The sequence below is a fragment of the Electrophorus electricus genome, chromosome 16, assembly GCF_013358815.1.
Source record: "Electrophorus electricus isolate fEleEle1 chromosome 16, fEleEle1.pri, whole genome shotgun sequence".
Classification (NCBI taxonomy): Eukaryota; Metazoa; Chordata; class Actinopteri; order Gymnotiformes; family Gymnotidae; genus Electrophorus; species Electrophorus electricus.
In genome coordinates, this window is record NC_049550.1 from 10,463,876 (window position 1) to 10,481,033 (window position 17,158).

The 17,158-nt window shown below is 39.1% G+C and overlaps 2 protein-coding genes across 3 annotated transcripts in view; one reads left to right on the forward strand and one right to left on the reverse strand.

Moving 5' to 3' along the window:
* Positions 1-6,918, forward strand: part of LOC113577470 (rho GTPase-activating protein 20) — a 19,868-nt gene extending 12,950 nt beyond the window's left edge. Inside the window, 7 exon segments of the mRNA XM_035534943.1 lie at positions 41-89; positions 92-129; positions 131-205; positions 1,481-1,596; positions 1,690-1,879; positions 3,245-3,344; positions 3,479-6,918. Of these exon segments, the coding sequence (XP_035390836.1) occupies positions 41-89; positions 92-129; positions 131-205; positions 1,481-1,596; positions 1,690-1,879; positions 3,245-3,344; positions 3,479-5,169 (2,259 nt within the window). The 3' untranslated portion in view covers positions 5,170-6,918.
* Positions 6,919-7,927: 1,009 nt separating this feature from the next.
* Positions 7,928-15,301, reverse strand: fdx1 (ferredoxin 1). Of its 2 annotated transcripts, XR_003410529.2 has the most exons (5): positions 14,597-15,301; positions 13,023-13,147; positions 12,607-12,736; positions 10,577-10,685; positions 8,559-8,616 (listed from the first exon to the last, which is right to left on the reverse strand). XR_003410529.2 is itself a non-coding variant. In XM_027008712.2 (4 exons), exons 1-4 carry the CDS (start codon positions 14,779-14,781, stop codon positions 8,511-8,513), a joined length of 546 nt encoding a protein of 181 aa, XP_026864513.1. In that variant the 5' UTR covers positions 14,782-15,297; the 3' UTR covers positions 7,928-8,510. The 2 variants fall into 2 exon arrangements, 1 of the variants encoding a protein (XP_026864513.1); XM_027008712.2 differs by lacking the exon at positions 10,577-10,685 and having other exon boundaries at positions 7,928-8,616; positions 14,597-15,297.
* Positions 15,302-17,158: the final 1,857 nt, after the last annotated feature.

Here is a 17,158-nt window from a genome sequence, read left to right on the forward strand (position 1 = left end):
TTCTCTCTCCATCCCCATCTGCTTTTCTGTCTGTCTGTAGGACATGCTTGTGTTTCTCTTTCAAGAGGGGCCTTTCACAAGGGGAATCTTCGGCGTTCTGCTGGGGCCAAGGCTTGTAGGGAGCTGAGAAGACAGGCTGGATTCAGGAATCCAGGACATTCAGTTCACCCGCCAGTCTGTCTTTGTGATTGCAGCAGTCTTCAAGGCAAGCTTGATACTATGATATAAAGTGAAATTAATATATTAATGAAAGAGAACAACCTGTAAACTATTATTATGCCAAGTAACTGGTAATCCTCTCACTTCCCAAAGGTGTGTGTGTGTGTCTGTGTATCCACATGTGCCAGTATACATGCGTGTTCATGTGTCTGTCTGTTTGTTGTTAGCTATTGTGTGTGGGTTATTTCCCAGAACATACCCCTGTTTACATTTTTGAATGTCTCAGAATAGATGTCATATGCGTCCCACATGTTCAGTGTTGAGTCTAGATGACATTCTGGAACAGCCCTTATACTATATAGTACCAAGCAAATGTCAAACATTCCACCAAACATTTTCTAGCTGTCAAAGCTGAATCCAAATTTGAATGCCATATTCCTGTTGCACACGTTTTGGAAATACAGTACATTTGAAGGTCTGAAATCCTCTGCAGCTGAATTCCTTAACTGAATTAACATTTGCCATATTTATTTTTCTATACTGTACAGGACCATCATTATTCCAACATTTCAGTGTAGCCCCATGTTCCCTGTGTATGCAGTCTGGAGGTGCAGTCAGTGTATTCACATGGGCCATTCCAAATTCCACTTTTTTTTTCTTTGCTGCTCTTCTTCTATACCTGTGTAGACGTTATTAGTATGTGGTAGGTATATTTCCCATTGACAGTCAGCGTACCATTCAGGGGCAGAAAGTGGTTACTTACACCACTGCTCTGTATGAAGTGTGAAACTAACCAGTAACTCACATAAAGAATTTGTATTCATTTTATACTCTATTTATTAAGCTGCTTCCATTATTCCATCAGTGTTATGAGTCATCTGGTGTGAGACAGTATGTTATAATATAATCCTGTAATTTGTTAAGTACCCTTAAGGTATTCTGAGAAACTGTCATTCATATCAAGAAGTGCTCTGCAATGCATAATTAAATTTAGAGGTGACACATATAAGTTCACACGAATCGCCTTAAGTGAATATCAAAGTATTTCATGATTTAATTGCCTGTATATTAGATATATTAAGCCTGGCTGATAATACATTTACAGTGCACCTTCAAAGTTTAAAATATATCACCAGTAGTACAGTAGTTGTAGTATTGGATATCTTAACTTAGAAACAGTGTAGTTTACTCTTACTTTAAAAAAGGGATTTATTCAGCTTCATCTGATTTCATAACCATGTCATCCATGTCAGCACTGTGACTGTAGAATGTGTGTGTGTGTGTGTGTGTGTGTGTGTGTGTGTGTGTACCCATATCGTAGGACTTCCTGCGGAGCATACCGTGCAGTCTGTTAATGTCAGATTTCTACGAGAAATGGATGGCCACCATGGATGTGTCTGATGAGGCAAACTACAACCAGCTGAAGATCATTAAGAAGTACCTTAAACTTACCTCAGCATCTCGGTCAGGAGGCTAGCTCTACCATTACAGAGTCAGGTTGCTCACTAATCTCTGGATTTCACTTTTCAGACTGGCGGCCTCTCTTCCCCCGGAGAACATCCTCCTCTTAAAGCATGTGTTGGCCGTACTGTACAGCATCCAGCTCCGTGCTCAAGACAACCAGATGAACGCCTTTAACCTAGCTGTCTGCATCGCCTCCCAGCATGCTCTCTTCCCAGCACCCAGCAGCCCTGAGATGGAGGGAGAAGGTGCCAAAAAGGTGGGTTATGTCTCCCATGCATGTCACCAGGCACTGTCATGATAGCTCACATAGTATTAATTTATGAGGCTCAAAAGGTACAGATTTTTTTTATGTGAAAAAAAACACCAGCACATGCATTAATACTAGAATATGCTGAAACTTCCCAACAGTCAGATGCAATGTCTCCTGATTGCAGTTGTGTACATGAAGAGTACATGTAAATGTATAAATAATACATTTATTTTAATAAAAAGCACAAAAACTTCCTCTTTTAGTACTTTATTTTTGCAGAGCCTTTTTTAATAGCATTTGTGATATTTGCCACCCATAGTCTTTGTTGCTCTATTTTATATAGGCAGATCTTGTTTCATGCAATTTGTTTTTTGTTTGGGGTTGTTTTGAGCTAGTTGCTGGAAGCAGCAGCTCACGGGAAATATTTCAAGCATTTCCTTCAGATTCTTGAGGTCAATGCCTTTCTCACAATATCCGCTACGACGGAGCCTTTGCCTCTTGCGGTTTGTTTGGATATGTGTGTGGTGGCCTGTGTGTTGCTGTTCAGCCCAGAAAATTTTTAGATTTCAACATTCTTCAGCAACACTGATCTCAGCAAAGCTGGCTCCAGCACTGCCTAAATAAACTGCTGTGAAGCACAAATTAAACTTTGAATTTGTTTGTGAGCCTTCTTACTGCAATAAACCATGCCTATTTTTCTTCGAGGAAATAATAAGAACATGGGATTCTCTCTGCCACTAGTGTTTTTCCTAGTGTGGTTGCAGAATTACATACTGTGTATAAACCAAAAGCTTGTCTGTCTGGGGTGGTGAAAACCAGGCTTTTCTAGATTTTATTTGTTCTGAGTCTAAAATTGATTATAAGGCTTTTTGTGAAATGTCTTGTGAAATGTCATTTTTATTTTAGAAGATACCACACACAATATAATATTGTGGGACAGGTATACCAATTTAGTTGATAATAGTTAGACTGCATTCCAAATTTGATTGAAAACATTTTGTTTTTGAATGACATCCTTGACATCTTTATGGTTGACAGTTATGAAATCAAAGCACAATGTAACATGCATCTGTTGGAGTCAAACAGAAAAACAAACCAAAAGAAATCTAACTTAGATTTCCCCTGCTGATGTCATCTCACTGCTCCATGTCTCTTCATTTTTATTCTAATCAAGAGGAATTAGGAAATCAGAGATTTTCAAACAATTCTAATTGGAACGCTGAAAATTCTGAGACTTTGAACATATCATTTATTCCTGGGATTCATTTGCATTTCATATTCAATATGTACTGTAGTTGTACTATGCTGTTTAGTTTCGTGAAACCAAAATAAAATCCAAAAAACAGAATGTTGGTTTTGCTCTGTTCTTAGGTCTGTGACTTGGCACGGCTGATGATTGAAAATTGCATAGAAGTAATGGGAGAAGATGTGACCACACTATTTGATGGTTATCCTCAAAGATGCAGCACAGATGGTTCATGGATCTGGTAAAACAAACAAACAAAAAAATTGCTAAACAATGTCACTAGAAATAAATCTCACTCTTATACTATTCATACTTTTCATAAACTGACCCACTGTCTTCCCCTCTTCCTCTTTCAACACATTCAGATGTGTCCTCTTACCAGATGACTGACTCATCCTATGACAGCCTTGAGAATGAGCTGAATGATGACTCTGGATCACCCTTCCAACCCACACAAAGGTCATGGGGAAACCGAGACAGTTGTAGCCGCGACTCAGTCCTCACTTTGAGTGACTGTGACCTTGATCAACCTGACACAGACCCAGACAACAACCCAGCAACACCCCTTGCCCCCCCCCCTGTACGCTCTGGAAAAAGAGCCCCAGTGGTGAGCCCATGTTCTCTTCACCCACTTTTCACCGCTGAGGTGCTCAAGGGAGTTCGTCAGCAGAGGCGCTGCTCCGAGCCTGCCATCTGGAACTCAACCTCGTCAATAAGCAAATACCTGGAGGCTAGTACAAACCGAAAGGGCAGTTACGACAGTGTGAAAAGCCCAGGTAGCAGTGACATAGACAAAATGTTTGTCAAGCATTTGAACAAGCTGAAACTGCAGAAGCTGGGAAGCCCCAGTGAGAGGGATCACAGTGAGAGGAATGCTCCCCAACAACAAAAAGAGCAATTTAAACCACCTCCTCTGCATCTTGAAACCAGCTACTCAAGTCTTTACTCTCCTATGGCTTCACCAACACATTCTTCAGTCAGCTCCCTGGACAGTGCATTCTCTCAGCACTCAGCTGACATGGCCAAAACTAGCCCCCGTCTTGTACCCAGCTTCAAAGCCTCAGTGGATATTTCTCCCCAGTCACCTGGCATTGCGTCCTTAGCTTCACCTGGTCCAACAATCCCTTCTCCTAGGGAATCTCCACCTAAAGAGAAATTTGACTGGAGTCATTTGAGAAACACACATGGGCTGCATCCCAACACCTGGCTAAAGAAAGACCACAGACTCTCCCTGTCTAAAGACAAAACTGGTCTGGAGGATGATGACAGTGGTAATCCGCACCACCAGTGTGATAACTCTTGTAATGCAGGCCACATCAGGGAGAGAAGTCCAGAGTTTAACTTAACAACTCCTAGGAAAAGACATACCAGTCCGCCAACATATCAAGAAGCTTTGCACCAGATGCAGCGCAGCATGTCAGTTTATACTGGCTCAGAGAAACCACTAACAGTGAAAGAACTGAGAGAGCTTCACAACCAGGCCTGCTCAGGGCATAAGACAACCCCAGTAAGCAGGAAGATTCAGAAGAGCAGTACAACAGGAAAAGACAACAGCAGTCTACCACAGTCTATGTTTTATGGCCAAGGTGCACAATGCTTAGCCTTATTAAGGCAGAAATCACACTCCCTCATTCCTGTAGAAGAGAGGTCCCACATACATCCTTCCACTCTGCGTCGAGCATCTGAACCTGGACAGAGCTGTCTGCTGCTAGATAAGGAGTTCTCAAAGAGCCTGGAGTGTCTACGTCACCAGGCCATAGAAAAACAAGACAAAGATTCTTCCTCCCACACACTCAGACTCAAAGTGTCCGATGTGGAGTCACATGACAAGGCTAGTGCACCCCAGTTTTGTTTGTCACCTGCTGCCTCCAAGGCCGTAAGAGACTATTTCTCTTGGCATGGAGGTGATGATACCCAGAATAATCTGAAGAAAAGTCAGGAAGTGGCAATGGCTGTTGTCCATGGCAAACGTGAGTGGATGAGGCGGTGCAGTGACCCTCGAATGGAGGACATGGAAAAAATGTTTTTTGCAGAGGAATCTTACGTTTAAGTTACTGGTCTCCAAGGCAGTGCTTCCTAAAATCAGTGTTAGATTGATCAAATTCAGTGTGTTGGATAATGAAAAACATATCTGCAGAAAACTAGATTATGTAAAACATTGCTCTAAGAATTATGCATGGAAAGCATTGAACGTGAAACCCATTTTGTATTTATTCCACTGCTTCCCTGTAATTCTTTACATCACCACATCAGGTTTAGGCAGGCCAGTCTTAAATGGTAATTGTAATGATTATTAGTTGCACTAACTCAGTTTCAGAATTATGATTTAAATGCAATGCATTTATATGAAGTGTAATTATTCACATTAGGTGTTTGCGTTTATTTACTGATTAAATAAAATTATGGTAGGTAAAATAAATATAGATATATGCACAAACATAGAAGCTTATTAAGGCAGAAATCACACTCTCATTCCTGTAGAAGAGAATTCCTGTGTAATTAACTGGCAGATTAACATCTTTAGTGTTTGTGTGTTCTTAAAACAAGGTGGCTTCTTAATTTAATGCTCTGCCACCAGTAACCTTTGCAGTGTATAGCTCTTCAGGAGTGGGCTTTTTTCACACAGTTCATTCTTTTACCTTACTTTAAATTGACATACTACAATTTAATTAATTCGGAAGTGATCTAAACAAGGTTGCAAATTAGGTTGATATTTCATTAAATTAGTGATATTGAAATAATTAATATAATGCTTGCTATTGAAAATTATAGATGTGTAGCTATGTAATTAATCCTTAATGTTCTGCGAGAAAAAAATAATTGTGATAGCAAAGTGCCATCTGCTTTATCAAATGTAAATTTTAAGTATCAAAACCGCTAGTATATTTTCATTATATTTCAGGGAGAAATTTAAGGCAAATATAAGACATTACAAAATCAATACTTATAGAAGTCTGTGACATATTTGATGTTAATTTGCTATTTGATAACTGTTCCTACAAAGGTAAATAAGACAAGGATGTTATGCACAGTAAAATACTCTTTGTTTTTATATTTATGTATTTATGCTGTAGACATATATTTTCTATATTTTAAGACTGAATTGTTGTGAAGTGACAGTGAATGAATATTGATGTATATACAAAGTAGAAAAAAATCTAAAAGTCTTAATTTGCAGAATATTTTTTTTCTAGAATATAGCCATCAACCCTTTGTACATGTATTACCTTGTAGGATGGTGATTGTATTAGAGGTCTTCAAAAAATACTGTACCTGTTTTTATGATGCATATATTTGTTTTATTATGCTTCACATAGTGTCTAAAGGCAGTAATGCATTTTTTCTGTCTTTGCTGCTGTCTCATATTTTCAACTGCAAAGGACGATAGATCATTTTATCTTGAGGTTTATAATGGTCATAATAAAATGTCACATTTGTGATGATCTGCAGAATGTAGAAATATCGTATTCTCACTTACATCTAATCATTCTAATCACATTTCAGATCATGTCAGTTCATAGAGTAATTATGCTGCATTACTTAGAGATTTGCGTCTTGTGGTACATTATCTTTCAATATTATTTACTACACTCAAAACGTGAAGTGTAAATCCAATGAACAAAAAGCTTTTAACATTATGTAAAAATGTTTTTTTGCTCTAGTCCTGGTAATTCTGAACCACACCAGATTTCAACATGTACCATGATACCAGGTCTTCAACATGTAGATGTCTGTGACTTTATTATTTTTTTAAGTCATACTTGTCCTTTAAAGGAATTACAACATTGCAGGAATTACAGAGCCTCTCAGCTTCTTGACACTCTGCCAGCATAAGCATCACCTGGTGCAGAATCTTTGAACCTGCCAGACCAGTATAAACATTTACCATGATGCTTGGTCAAAATATTTGTAGTTACGCAGTAGGGGTACTTAACTGAATCCTGAACTTTCCATTAGATTATTTTTCACAATGGAAAACATGGTTTTATTTGCAAATTTGACCTGAACATAGGCAGCTACATTAAGAGTTTAGGGTTTTACCTTAGAACTGCTAGGTTCAACTTAGTTGAAAAACCTAATATGCACTATTGTTCAACTTTGCATTTATCTATTATACAAGAACGATACATGATCTTGCTGAGGTGAAAAAACAAAACCAAAAATGACAAAGCTGTTTTGTCTGGGAAGCCTTCTTTATCACTGACATTTAGCTCGTTAACGAGGGCTCAAGGAATATTTAAAGTCGAGGAACACACCCAACAAGGTAACCCAGATTTAAATTTTCCCCATTAGCAAACCCTTCCGCAGCTCCCATTTTCCAAACGTGTCTTGCACCCTTGTCCAAGCAGTTCACCGGACCAGGGTTTCTTATTCAAAGTTCAGATGACCTTCAAAGCTGCACTCAGAGTCAATTCCTCAATCACGTGAGCCCCCACATGAGGTGAGTGACCTATATGGCCAGAAGGAGAGGATGAGCAGTGTCCATTCGACTCCCTGCTAGACCCCACCCCACTGATGCATGATTTATGACCTTTCTTTTGATGTGAAACCAAATGTCATTTTGTAAGACCAAGAGGTATGAGCTATAATAGGGTTTTTAGCTTTCAGATTTTAGCAAATACAATTACATGCACTGAACATTAGGTCTATAGCCTTGCTCCTTTAATTGTTGGTGACAACTTCAAATTTTCTTTTTTTTTTAATTTTCTTTTTTTTACCTCTAACATTTAGTTTAGTTATATTTACATTATTGATGGCAATGTATGCCTTATAAAGTTGACAGTAGAGAGGTGTACCAGGGGGAAAAATGCAATTATAAAAACAATCCAATTTATTTAAAAAGTACTTAAAACACAACAGTAAGTCGTAGTCTATAGATGATTAAGATTTTACTGCATTATTGGTACACTAATTACAATGTGTGAAACAATAACTATTCAATACACAGTATGAATATTGTGCTTAGTACTTAAATATGACGTGGGTTATATTGTGAAAAAGGCTAGCTAGCTAACATTTGAAATCTAATCCTAAATATATCTCACATTTTCATTTTCTTTTTTTAAATCAATTCCTTTGCACTGTATTACATGCTATGTTATGAAAAGAGGTACTTGGGAACTTTAACACAAAATGTCTGTGTATCTATGATTACTATCAAAAATCTACTCGTAAACAGATTACAAAATTAATCGAGGTATGCCTTTGGATTCGACCTGAGAAAAAAGAAAATGCTGCCACGTCTTGAAAAAAATAATACTCACCATAAGTGTAATTAAGTAATAATCACACCTCCTCCAATCATCTTTGAATTCATCCATAATTTATGTACACTTGTATACTAATTAAAGTTACGCAGTAGTTGTTGGCTGGTGAAGGTGGTTGGAAGCCCTAGGCTTTGCCATCCACCTGCCTGATGTCTGCCACACTGTCAGGTAGACGTACGGTCATGCCATCGAGGGATTTTGTAAGGCAGATCTGGCAACCCAGACGGGACCTGTGCAAGGACAGTAAGTTAATACAATGAAAATCAGTTCAGTTAAAATATGCAATTACATTATGCTAAATGAAAATGGAACGTAGTAAAATCTGGTAAAATAAAAAGGTAAAATTTTAAAAGAAAACAGTAATGAAAAAGGTGTCAATGTACGAATGAAATTGACATTCATAAGCTGGGCCATAAGTGGGCAAGGAAAACTTATTAAAAGACAATTGTAATAAAATGTTTACAGAAAAGTCATATTCATTAAATCAGGTAATATAATGTAGAGAAGAGCTTCTGAGACACATTCAGAGTTCAACAGTTTGTAGAATTATGCTGTAATCTGCTATTTCACATGACCTCCAAGTACAGTGCAAATCAATCAACTGATAGCAAAACCAAGATGAATCTCAAGGCCAAGTCTTCCCTGGAGGTAAAGAGTCAAGAGAGAAAGCTTTGCTCTAATCAGTGCAGTGAACTTCAAAAACCCATTAAAAGCTCTGTTCTAGTACAAATAAATGCATGGACAATTTGTGTACTGTATTACAATTTCAGAAACACCATTACAAAATTAAAACAGGAATTAATTAATTAATTCAGTGTTAGTTTAATTATCAGAGGAACACTTGGCAAGGTAGCTAAGGTAGATTCTCTGGAACACTGGTAGATGAAGTTTCTGGCAAATGCTGGCAGGTTCGGCCTCTCATGCTTGCAGCCCAATGCTGTGAGATTGCCAAGATTTTAATCAGGGATGCAACATGGGGTTTGGTGGTATATAGGTAAAATACACTCACTGGCTACTTTACTAGGTACACCTGTTCAACTGCTAATCATCCAATCAGATGGCAGCAACTCAATGCATTTAGGCATGTAGACATGGTCAGGATGACCTGCTGCGAGCATCACAATGAGGAAGAAAGGTGATTTAACTGAATATGGCATGGTTGTTAGTGCTAGACGGGCCGGTCTGAGTATTTCAGAAACTGCTGATCTACTGGGATTTTCACACACAACCATCTCTAGGATTTACAGAGAATTGTCTGAAAAAGAAAAATTATTCAGTGAGAGGCAGTTCTCTGTGTGAAAATTCTTTTTTATGCCAGAGGTCACAGAGTTGCCAGATGACAGAAAGGCAACGATATGCAAAACAGCATCTCTGAATGCACATGTCAAACCTTGAAGCAGATATAGTAGAAGTCCACAGTGGGTGCCAATCGTGTCAGCTAAGAAAATGCACCTGAAGCAAAAATTCGCACAGGCTCACCAAAATTGGATAACAGAAGATTGTAAAAATGTTGCCTTGTCTGAACATCCCAATTTCTGCAACATTCGGATAGTAGGGTCAGAATTTGCCGTAAACATGAAAGCATGGATCCATCCTGCCTCGTATCAATGATGCAGGCTGGTGGTGATGGTGGTGTAATGATGTGGGAGATAGTTCCTTGGTATGCTTTGGGCCACATAAAACCAACTGAGCATCGTTGAAAAGCCACAGCCTACCTGAGTGTTGTTGGAGAACATGTCCATCCCTTTAAGACCAGTGTACCCATCTTCTGATGGCTACTTCCAGCAGGATAACATCATGTCAGAAAGCTAAGATCATCTCAAACTGGTTTCTTGAACATGAAAATGAGTCCACTATACTCAAATGGCCATCCCAGTCACCAGATCTCAATGCAACTGAGCACTTTTGGAATGTGGTGGAACAGAAAATTCACTTCATAGATGCACAGTCAACAAATCTCAGCAACTGTGCAATGGTATCATGTCAATATGGACCAAAATCTCTGAGGAATGTTTCTAGTACCTTTTTAAATCTATGCTACAAAGAATTAAGGCAGTTCTGAAGGCAAAAGGGAATCCAACATGGTACTAGAAATGTGTACCTAATAAAGTTGCCAGTGAGTGCATTTCCCATGTATCTGATTAACTTCCAAATAAAGCAACAACTGAACAAAATAAATGTATAACTTACATAGTGCTGCATTTTGTGAAAGGAATTCAAAGTCCAGATTTTGTTTCAGCAGGAGATAAGACTTCAACCCCCAACCAACCTCTGGTAATACTTTACACTAGGGTATTATCTGGTGTAAAGAAACATGGATAACACCCAGTCTGTATGAGAAACATGCATAATGCCCACTCTGTAAGAGAAACATGGATAATGCCCAGTCCGCATGTGATGTGTCATTCTGCAACAGGGATTGGTTTTGAACAGTGTTGTACATTAGTAACATTGTTAGCTTACTGACAGAATGTGATCTAGGTGTCAATTTGCTAAAAGTGTTATTAGTTTAGAATTAGCTGTCACTGATGTTGCACATAATACTGTGTTCACAAAGATGTGCTTGTGACATTAGAAAAACTGAACAATAAAGAAAAGTATGAAAGAATAGAATGCAGGTACACCACAGACTGTATACACAGATGAAGAGCTTGACAGTCATTTTAGGATAAAAGCAGGAAGGAGAAACAAATCATCGGAAACATCCTCTTATCCAGTAACGTTCTGGCTTTTGTTCATATATAAGCCTACCTGAATACTGTGGAAAATTGTACTAAATCTAGTTCTGGCAAACTGCTAGATCAAAATTCCTGGCACTTCAACTCTAGCCACTGTTCATGTAGACCCCATCCTATAAAATTGCTGGAATGCTTTCAGTTAAAACTACATTATTGAAAGGGATTTTAGTGTCAACAGCCACATTAAATGCAGCTTTGATGACATACCTTCCCCAACACATCCATAAGGCTCGTATGGTGCGTCTATTGACCATGACTGATAAACAATCCACTTCATTATCTTGTGACATTATCAATCAGCTCAGACAGAACCCCCAACACCCCCAAAAATAAGCTTACATGGATCAGGGAAATGTAAAAAAAAAAAATTAATTATTATTTGCTTATTGTTATTTCTTATTTTGCTTTTCATTTCTTATTTTTTATTTCTGTGAATTAATTCTTTAGATTTTCTCCATAAATTTAGGGTTTTGGCATAATTCAACTTTATAAACAAAACTAAACACAGCCAACTCATTAACTTCAGTTCATACATTTATAACCTTCACTAGCTGGCATCAGAACATACTAGTAAAATTTGTAATTATAACTGTCAAAATAATGACACACAGTGAATTTTAACTACTGTGACCTATGCATCTATCCTATAATCTATGAAATCTGCAGGAGTAACTAAACACACCTTTCTTGGTTTAAGAGAAACTGACTGTTTTGCATTTCTCACGGCAAATCTTGACCCCTGTAGAAAACAAGAATCATCCTTTCCTCTTGCATCCTTAATCAAATCTGGTTTGGAAGTTTTACATGTCTATCACATAAGCTTTTTCTTAGCATAAACTTTGTGTTTTGTGTGATTTTGTTTTTGCTTGTGCACTTCACTGGGCACAAGTTACATTTCTGAAGTAAAAGTCAATATAACATTAATGAAACTAATATATTAAACATATTGCTTTTAAAAGCAAATTGGTCTCTATAATACAAAATATAAAAACAAAAATATAATGAAATGTGGCATTATAAATACCAATTTGGACCACGTTCATATATGATACTGAAATTCAAAATGTATTTGATATGGTGGATGACAACTTTATTCCACATTGTGTTCTCCACAATTTGAAAAGCACAGATTCCACAATGCCCTAAGAAGGGTATTAGGACTTCTGAACAGCATGTTTACAACATTATTTCATACATTCACCTTCTACTAGACGTTGGGGTCCAGTCACATATGGAGAAAAGTGATGGGAAATGTTGTCAGCAGAAGCCATATGCCACAAAATGCTACCTGAATTTATCATATTGCTGTGCAAAAAGAGGTACCGTACATAAAGAGGCACCGAAACCTACATCATGAACCCTAAAATAAATGCCTGAAGTGCAATTTTGCAATGCTCTAGTAAAAAGCTCCCCCTGTCCTGAGACAAAACAGTGAGAAAGTGCTAATGAACTGGTGTCAGATGGACAGGATACACCACTTACGTATCTGTGAGACCATAGGCAAGGTCCAGCATGTCCAGCTCCTCATCACTGATATGTCCTAGTTGTTTGTATGTGTCCTCTTCAAATATGAGGTGACAGGTGGAGCAAGCAAGAGTTCCCTCACATGCTCCTGGTGAAGGAAGAAATTAAGAGATTAAAGGGCAATTCCACCAATAACGTTCTTCCCTTGTTTTATATTAAACACCAAGGGAAGGTTATCTTTAATGTGTCTTTCTAAACAGATTTCATTGCATTTCATTTGCTTTTCCTCTTTCTTACTTCTGAATAAAATACAGAAATCTGTAGTTGTTATTGAAATGAACACCCTCACGAAATGTATCATATTTTTAATCAAGGCAAACAAAGTAAACAGCAGTTAGAGGAGAAATGCCCCAGACAAAAATATATGTACTTACCAAATCCATCAAAGTCAAGCTGCTGCTCAACCACAACATCTAAGAGTGTGTCACCAGGGGAAGCCTTGACTGTAATCTTTTCTCCATCTCGATCAATGAAATTAATGGTCACCTTGTTTTCCGATCTAGCAGTGTGAAGACAGTCAGAATAAAGTCAGGGGTTTCTTTCTGTTCAACATGTGAAACTGAATTACTTATTCAACACGAGACAGTTTCAAGAATAGCAGGCGAATTTTGTTATCACGCTGCCCTCTAGTGCCAAAAAAGCATAAGACACTATTTGGCCTATTTGAAGTTTCAGTCAAGTTAGCCTATTCTTCAATTTTTCAGAGCACAATTTCATCAAGTCTAGTCCTGGCAAACTGCCAGACCAAATTTCCTAGCATTTAAACTCCAGCCCCTGTTCGCGTATAACTGAACTACCATGTTGACCTATGCTGATGACTTTAATGGTGACAAGCAGCACACCCACTCCCTGGACTTTAACGTATTTCTTAAATGTTTACATACCTTGCTATCTTAAGTACAAAGGTATCAGTAGAGCGGAAGTTCAAACCAAATACATTTATATCGATAAATGATGTCAATGGTCAAAGACCGATCCGTAACTCGAGTACTTCGAACCTCAAGTGCAGCTCGGCTTGAAATACCATGCTTCAAGTCTTAATGGAATACCAGCAACGAGACTATTTTCGAGACGAACTTCCGCTGGATGTCCGGACAGCAGGGTCCCTTGCAGTCGTCAAACGCAGACTGAAGACCCATCTATTTGTGGAATATTTAAACGACCACTGACCCTGCTCCTATGTTGACCAACTGGAACTAGTACTTATTGTTTTTTGTACTTATCGTTGTCTGAGACAGATATTATGTATTTTGCACTTCTAGACATCAGAACTGATCCCTGCATTTCAACAGTATTCTAGTTCATTGGTATATTGAACTCTAACCTACTGTGCCGGCTAGGATGTATTCTATGAGTAAATGACAAAGCAATTTTGTAAGTCGCCCTGGATAAGAGCGTCTGCTAAATGCCGTAACGCTAAATGTAAATATGGTCACACGTAATTTAATTCCTTGTGTTTTAACATAAGCAACGCAAACTGGAAAGGCATAAATTCATACTATAACGCTAAAAATGCCATCTATACACAGTGCGTTTAAGGGAAGGAAGCCCTCAACTGACACTTCGCACAGTAACTTGGGTTATATTCATAATACATTAATAATTCTCAAACGTTTACTACCAAGCGAACAATGCAGTGTGTTCCTTCCTTTTGTCACTCTCAGGAATTAAACATGTTCGGTGTTTTCACATACAAGCTCTGCGCAATATCTGTTAAGATTATGGCTAAAATCTTAAAGCTAATAATATCCAATAACCAATACTAGATGCTAGTAACTAAGTAATTGTTTGGTTTATCCCCAGCTATGGCTAGATAGCTAAATCTAGCATAACTGTTACCCGCCCAAGCCAAATGCTGGTAAGGTTAAGATGGAGATAGTTGTTCCGTACAAAGTGAAATTCAACGTTCCCTAGGTTAGCTAGCGTTAGTCAGCATATGTCCCATTACCTGAGAGGCTGCGTTATTTTGCCAGAGGTAATTTCTCTTCTTTGAATCTGATATTTACCCAGGTCCCATTTTCTGGTGAGTGATGAAATCTTCGAAGCATTAACATTACTCGCACATACCGAAAGTATCCCGGAGCTACGTGAAAGGCAGGAGCCGACTAATCTTGTTGCCGCTGAAAAGGACATCCTTTTAAAAATGGTATTTTTTTGTTTCCAGCAACTGTGACGCCCGATGTGGAATAGGTCTGACAAAGTTGAGCTGGTTGTGTCCTTTCCTGGTTTCTTGTCCGGGTTCAAAATGTGCTTGTAAAGGTAGCTAACTATTCAGCTAACAGCAGAGTACAGAGAGCACAAGCTTTGGCTAAATGTAGCGGCCTGACATCACATTTGTTGCATAACACCTTGTGATTACCGATAAGCGACTCGTTTGTTTAAAATGTTCTTGTTGTGTTCACTATATTTGTTACGACGGCGTTACAATTTCTGTTTTCAGATACATGACCAATATGCCACCATACAGAGGACATCGAATATCTAGCTAGCTAAATCACAGAGTAAAACTCCTAACTTGAAGAACTTCCGGAATGTCCAGTATGAACCTTGGTACAGCCAATCATCCACTACAGGGTTCAACGGTTCAGCACAGAAAACAGGCGGAAAAAATCGAGTGTCGCCAAATCGAACCATCAGCATGGACCGCATCACGTTAGTCGCTTTCAGACAACGTCTCTCTGTTCTTGTTGCAAACCATAGACTATATATAGTATCAAGTCATGTGAATGTTTAATTTCCCTAGGAATTTACAAAACGTCTGTAAAAATTATGTATGACCCTGACTGTGTTATTAAAGCCAAAGTCAGATGTATTTATATAGCGCCTTTTACAACAGTTGTCATAAAGAGGCTTAACAAATGTCCAAGTCAAAGCCCCAGTGAGCAAGCCAAGGGCGCCAAGGAAGCCAAGTTAAAACTCCGTAAAGCATTGGATGAAACCTTGAGTGCACCCAAGATTGGGGGGGGGGGGCCTTATTGCAACAAGTTATTTAACCCTAACTGATGCAGTGAGTAGCTTCTCATTTGTTAAACAACCATGTCGAAAGACACATCCTGTGGTCGTGGAACAGATGTTAATCTGTTTCAGAAGGGTCAAATTATTGGCATGCAACAAGCAGAGAAAAAATCTAAGCAGATTGCTGAAACTACTAAAATCAGGTTAAGAACTGTCCAACACATTATTAAAAAGTGGAAGGACAGTGGGGAAACATCATTTTCCAGGAAGGAATGTGGTCGGCAAAGAATCTTGAATGATCGTGATCGGTGATCACTTAAACGTGTGGTGAGATCAAATCATAGAAAAACAACAGTAGAACTCAGGGATATGTTTAATAGTGAAAGTAAGAGCATTTCCAAACGCACAATGTGAAGGGAACTCAAGGGATTGGGACTAAACAGCTGTGTAGCCTTAAGAAAATCACTTGACCCTGATGGTGGCCCAGGGTCAGACTCTTCAGAGTCCTACCTGCCTTCACTGGACTACCGGACTGACATGACTATGACTATCAGTATAAAGGTCGGGCACTGCAGGGTCCTACTTGCCCCCCATGGATTACCAAGATGGCTATGAGGATTATGCCAAGGGTGAGGATTATGGTGATGTCAGCCTCAGGACAGACACAGAATCCAGGGATCCATTGATGCAGATGCTCTAGATCCTGCAAGCTTTCCTGTGTCACCTTTAAAGGGACTCCATCATTAAAGCATGCTCGCTCACCTAGGGCACACAGCCCTATAGCCCATGTGCCTGCTCATGCATCTAGAGGAGAAAAAAAAGAAGCACCACCAGTGCCAGCTCCAGAGACGGGCAAATCATCTGGTGTGCTCCGTGGCTTGTCAGCCCAAAAAGTGGAGAAGCCATCACCACCCAATTCGGCCGTGAGAGCTCCCCCCCCCTCCCCCCGGACTCGTTGGACCTCACCTCACCTGATGACAGGGGCTGGGGTTCTTTCCAGCCTCCCCAGACTTTTTCCCAGTCCTTTGTGTGGTAGAAGTATGTATATGCCCATTCCCATTACCATCCCCATCCCCATCACAATTGCTGTGCCGGTCCCTTTGTCTCCCTTTGTGTCTGTTTCCATGCCTGTTAGTGTGCCTGTCCCTGTGTCTCTTATTGTACTGGTCCCTGTTGTCCTCCCCTCTGTCCTGTCCGTGCTAGCCCATATCGGTGTGTGAGGTTCTCTGACCTCGCCATGTGGTGGTGGTCTGGGGCTGTGGCCTAATATGCTAGTGTGCCACTATACTGTGCTTTGCACTTTGTTGTGTGTTAGTCCATTAACATAGTGTTGTTCTTCATGTTTTAAGTTTATTCAGCATTGTTTCAATAAACGTCAGTGTTACTGAACCACGGCTCGTCTTTGTATCCTGCCTCACCTCCCAACGTCACGAACAATGAGATGGATAATTAAGAACCAGAAAAATATCATGTAAGAACAACGAGATAAATGATCAAGTATGGACAATATTTTAGTATATTAATTGTAATATGTGTCATTCAAATGTAAAGAGTG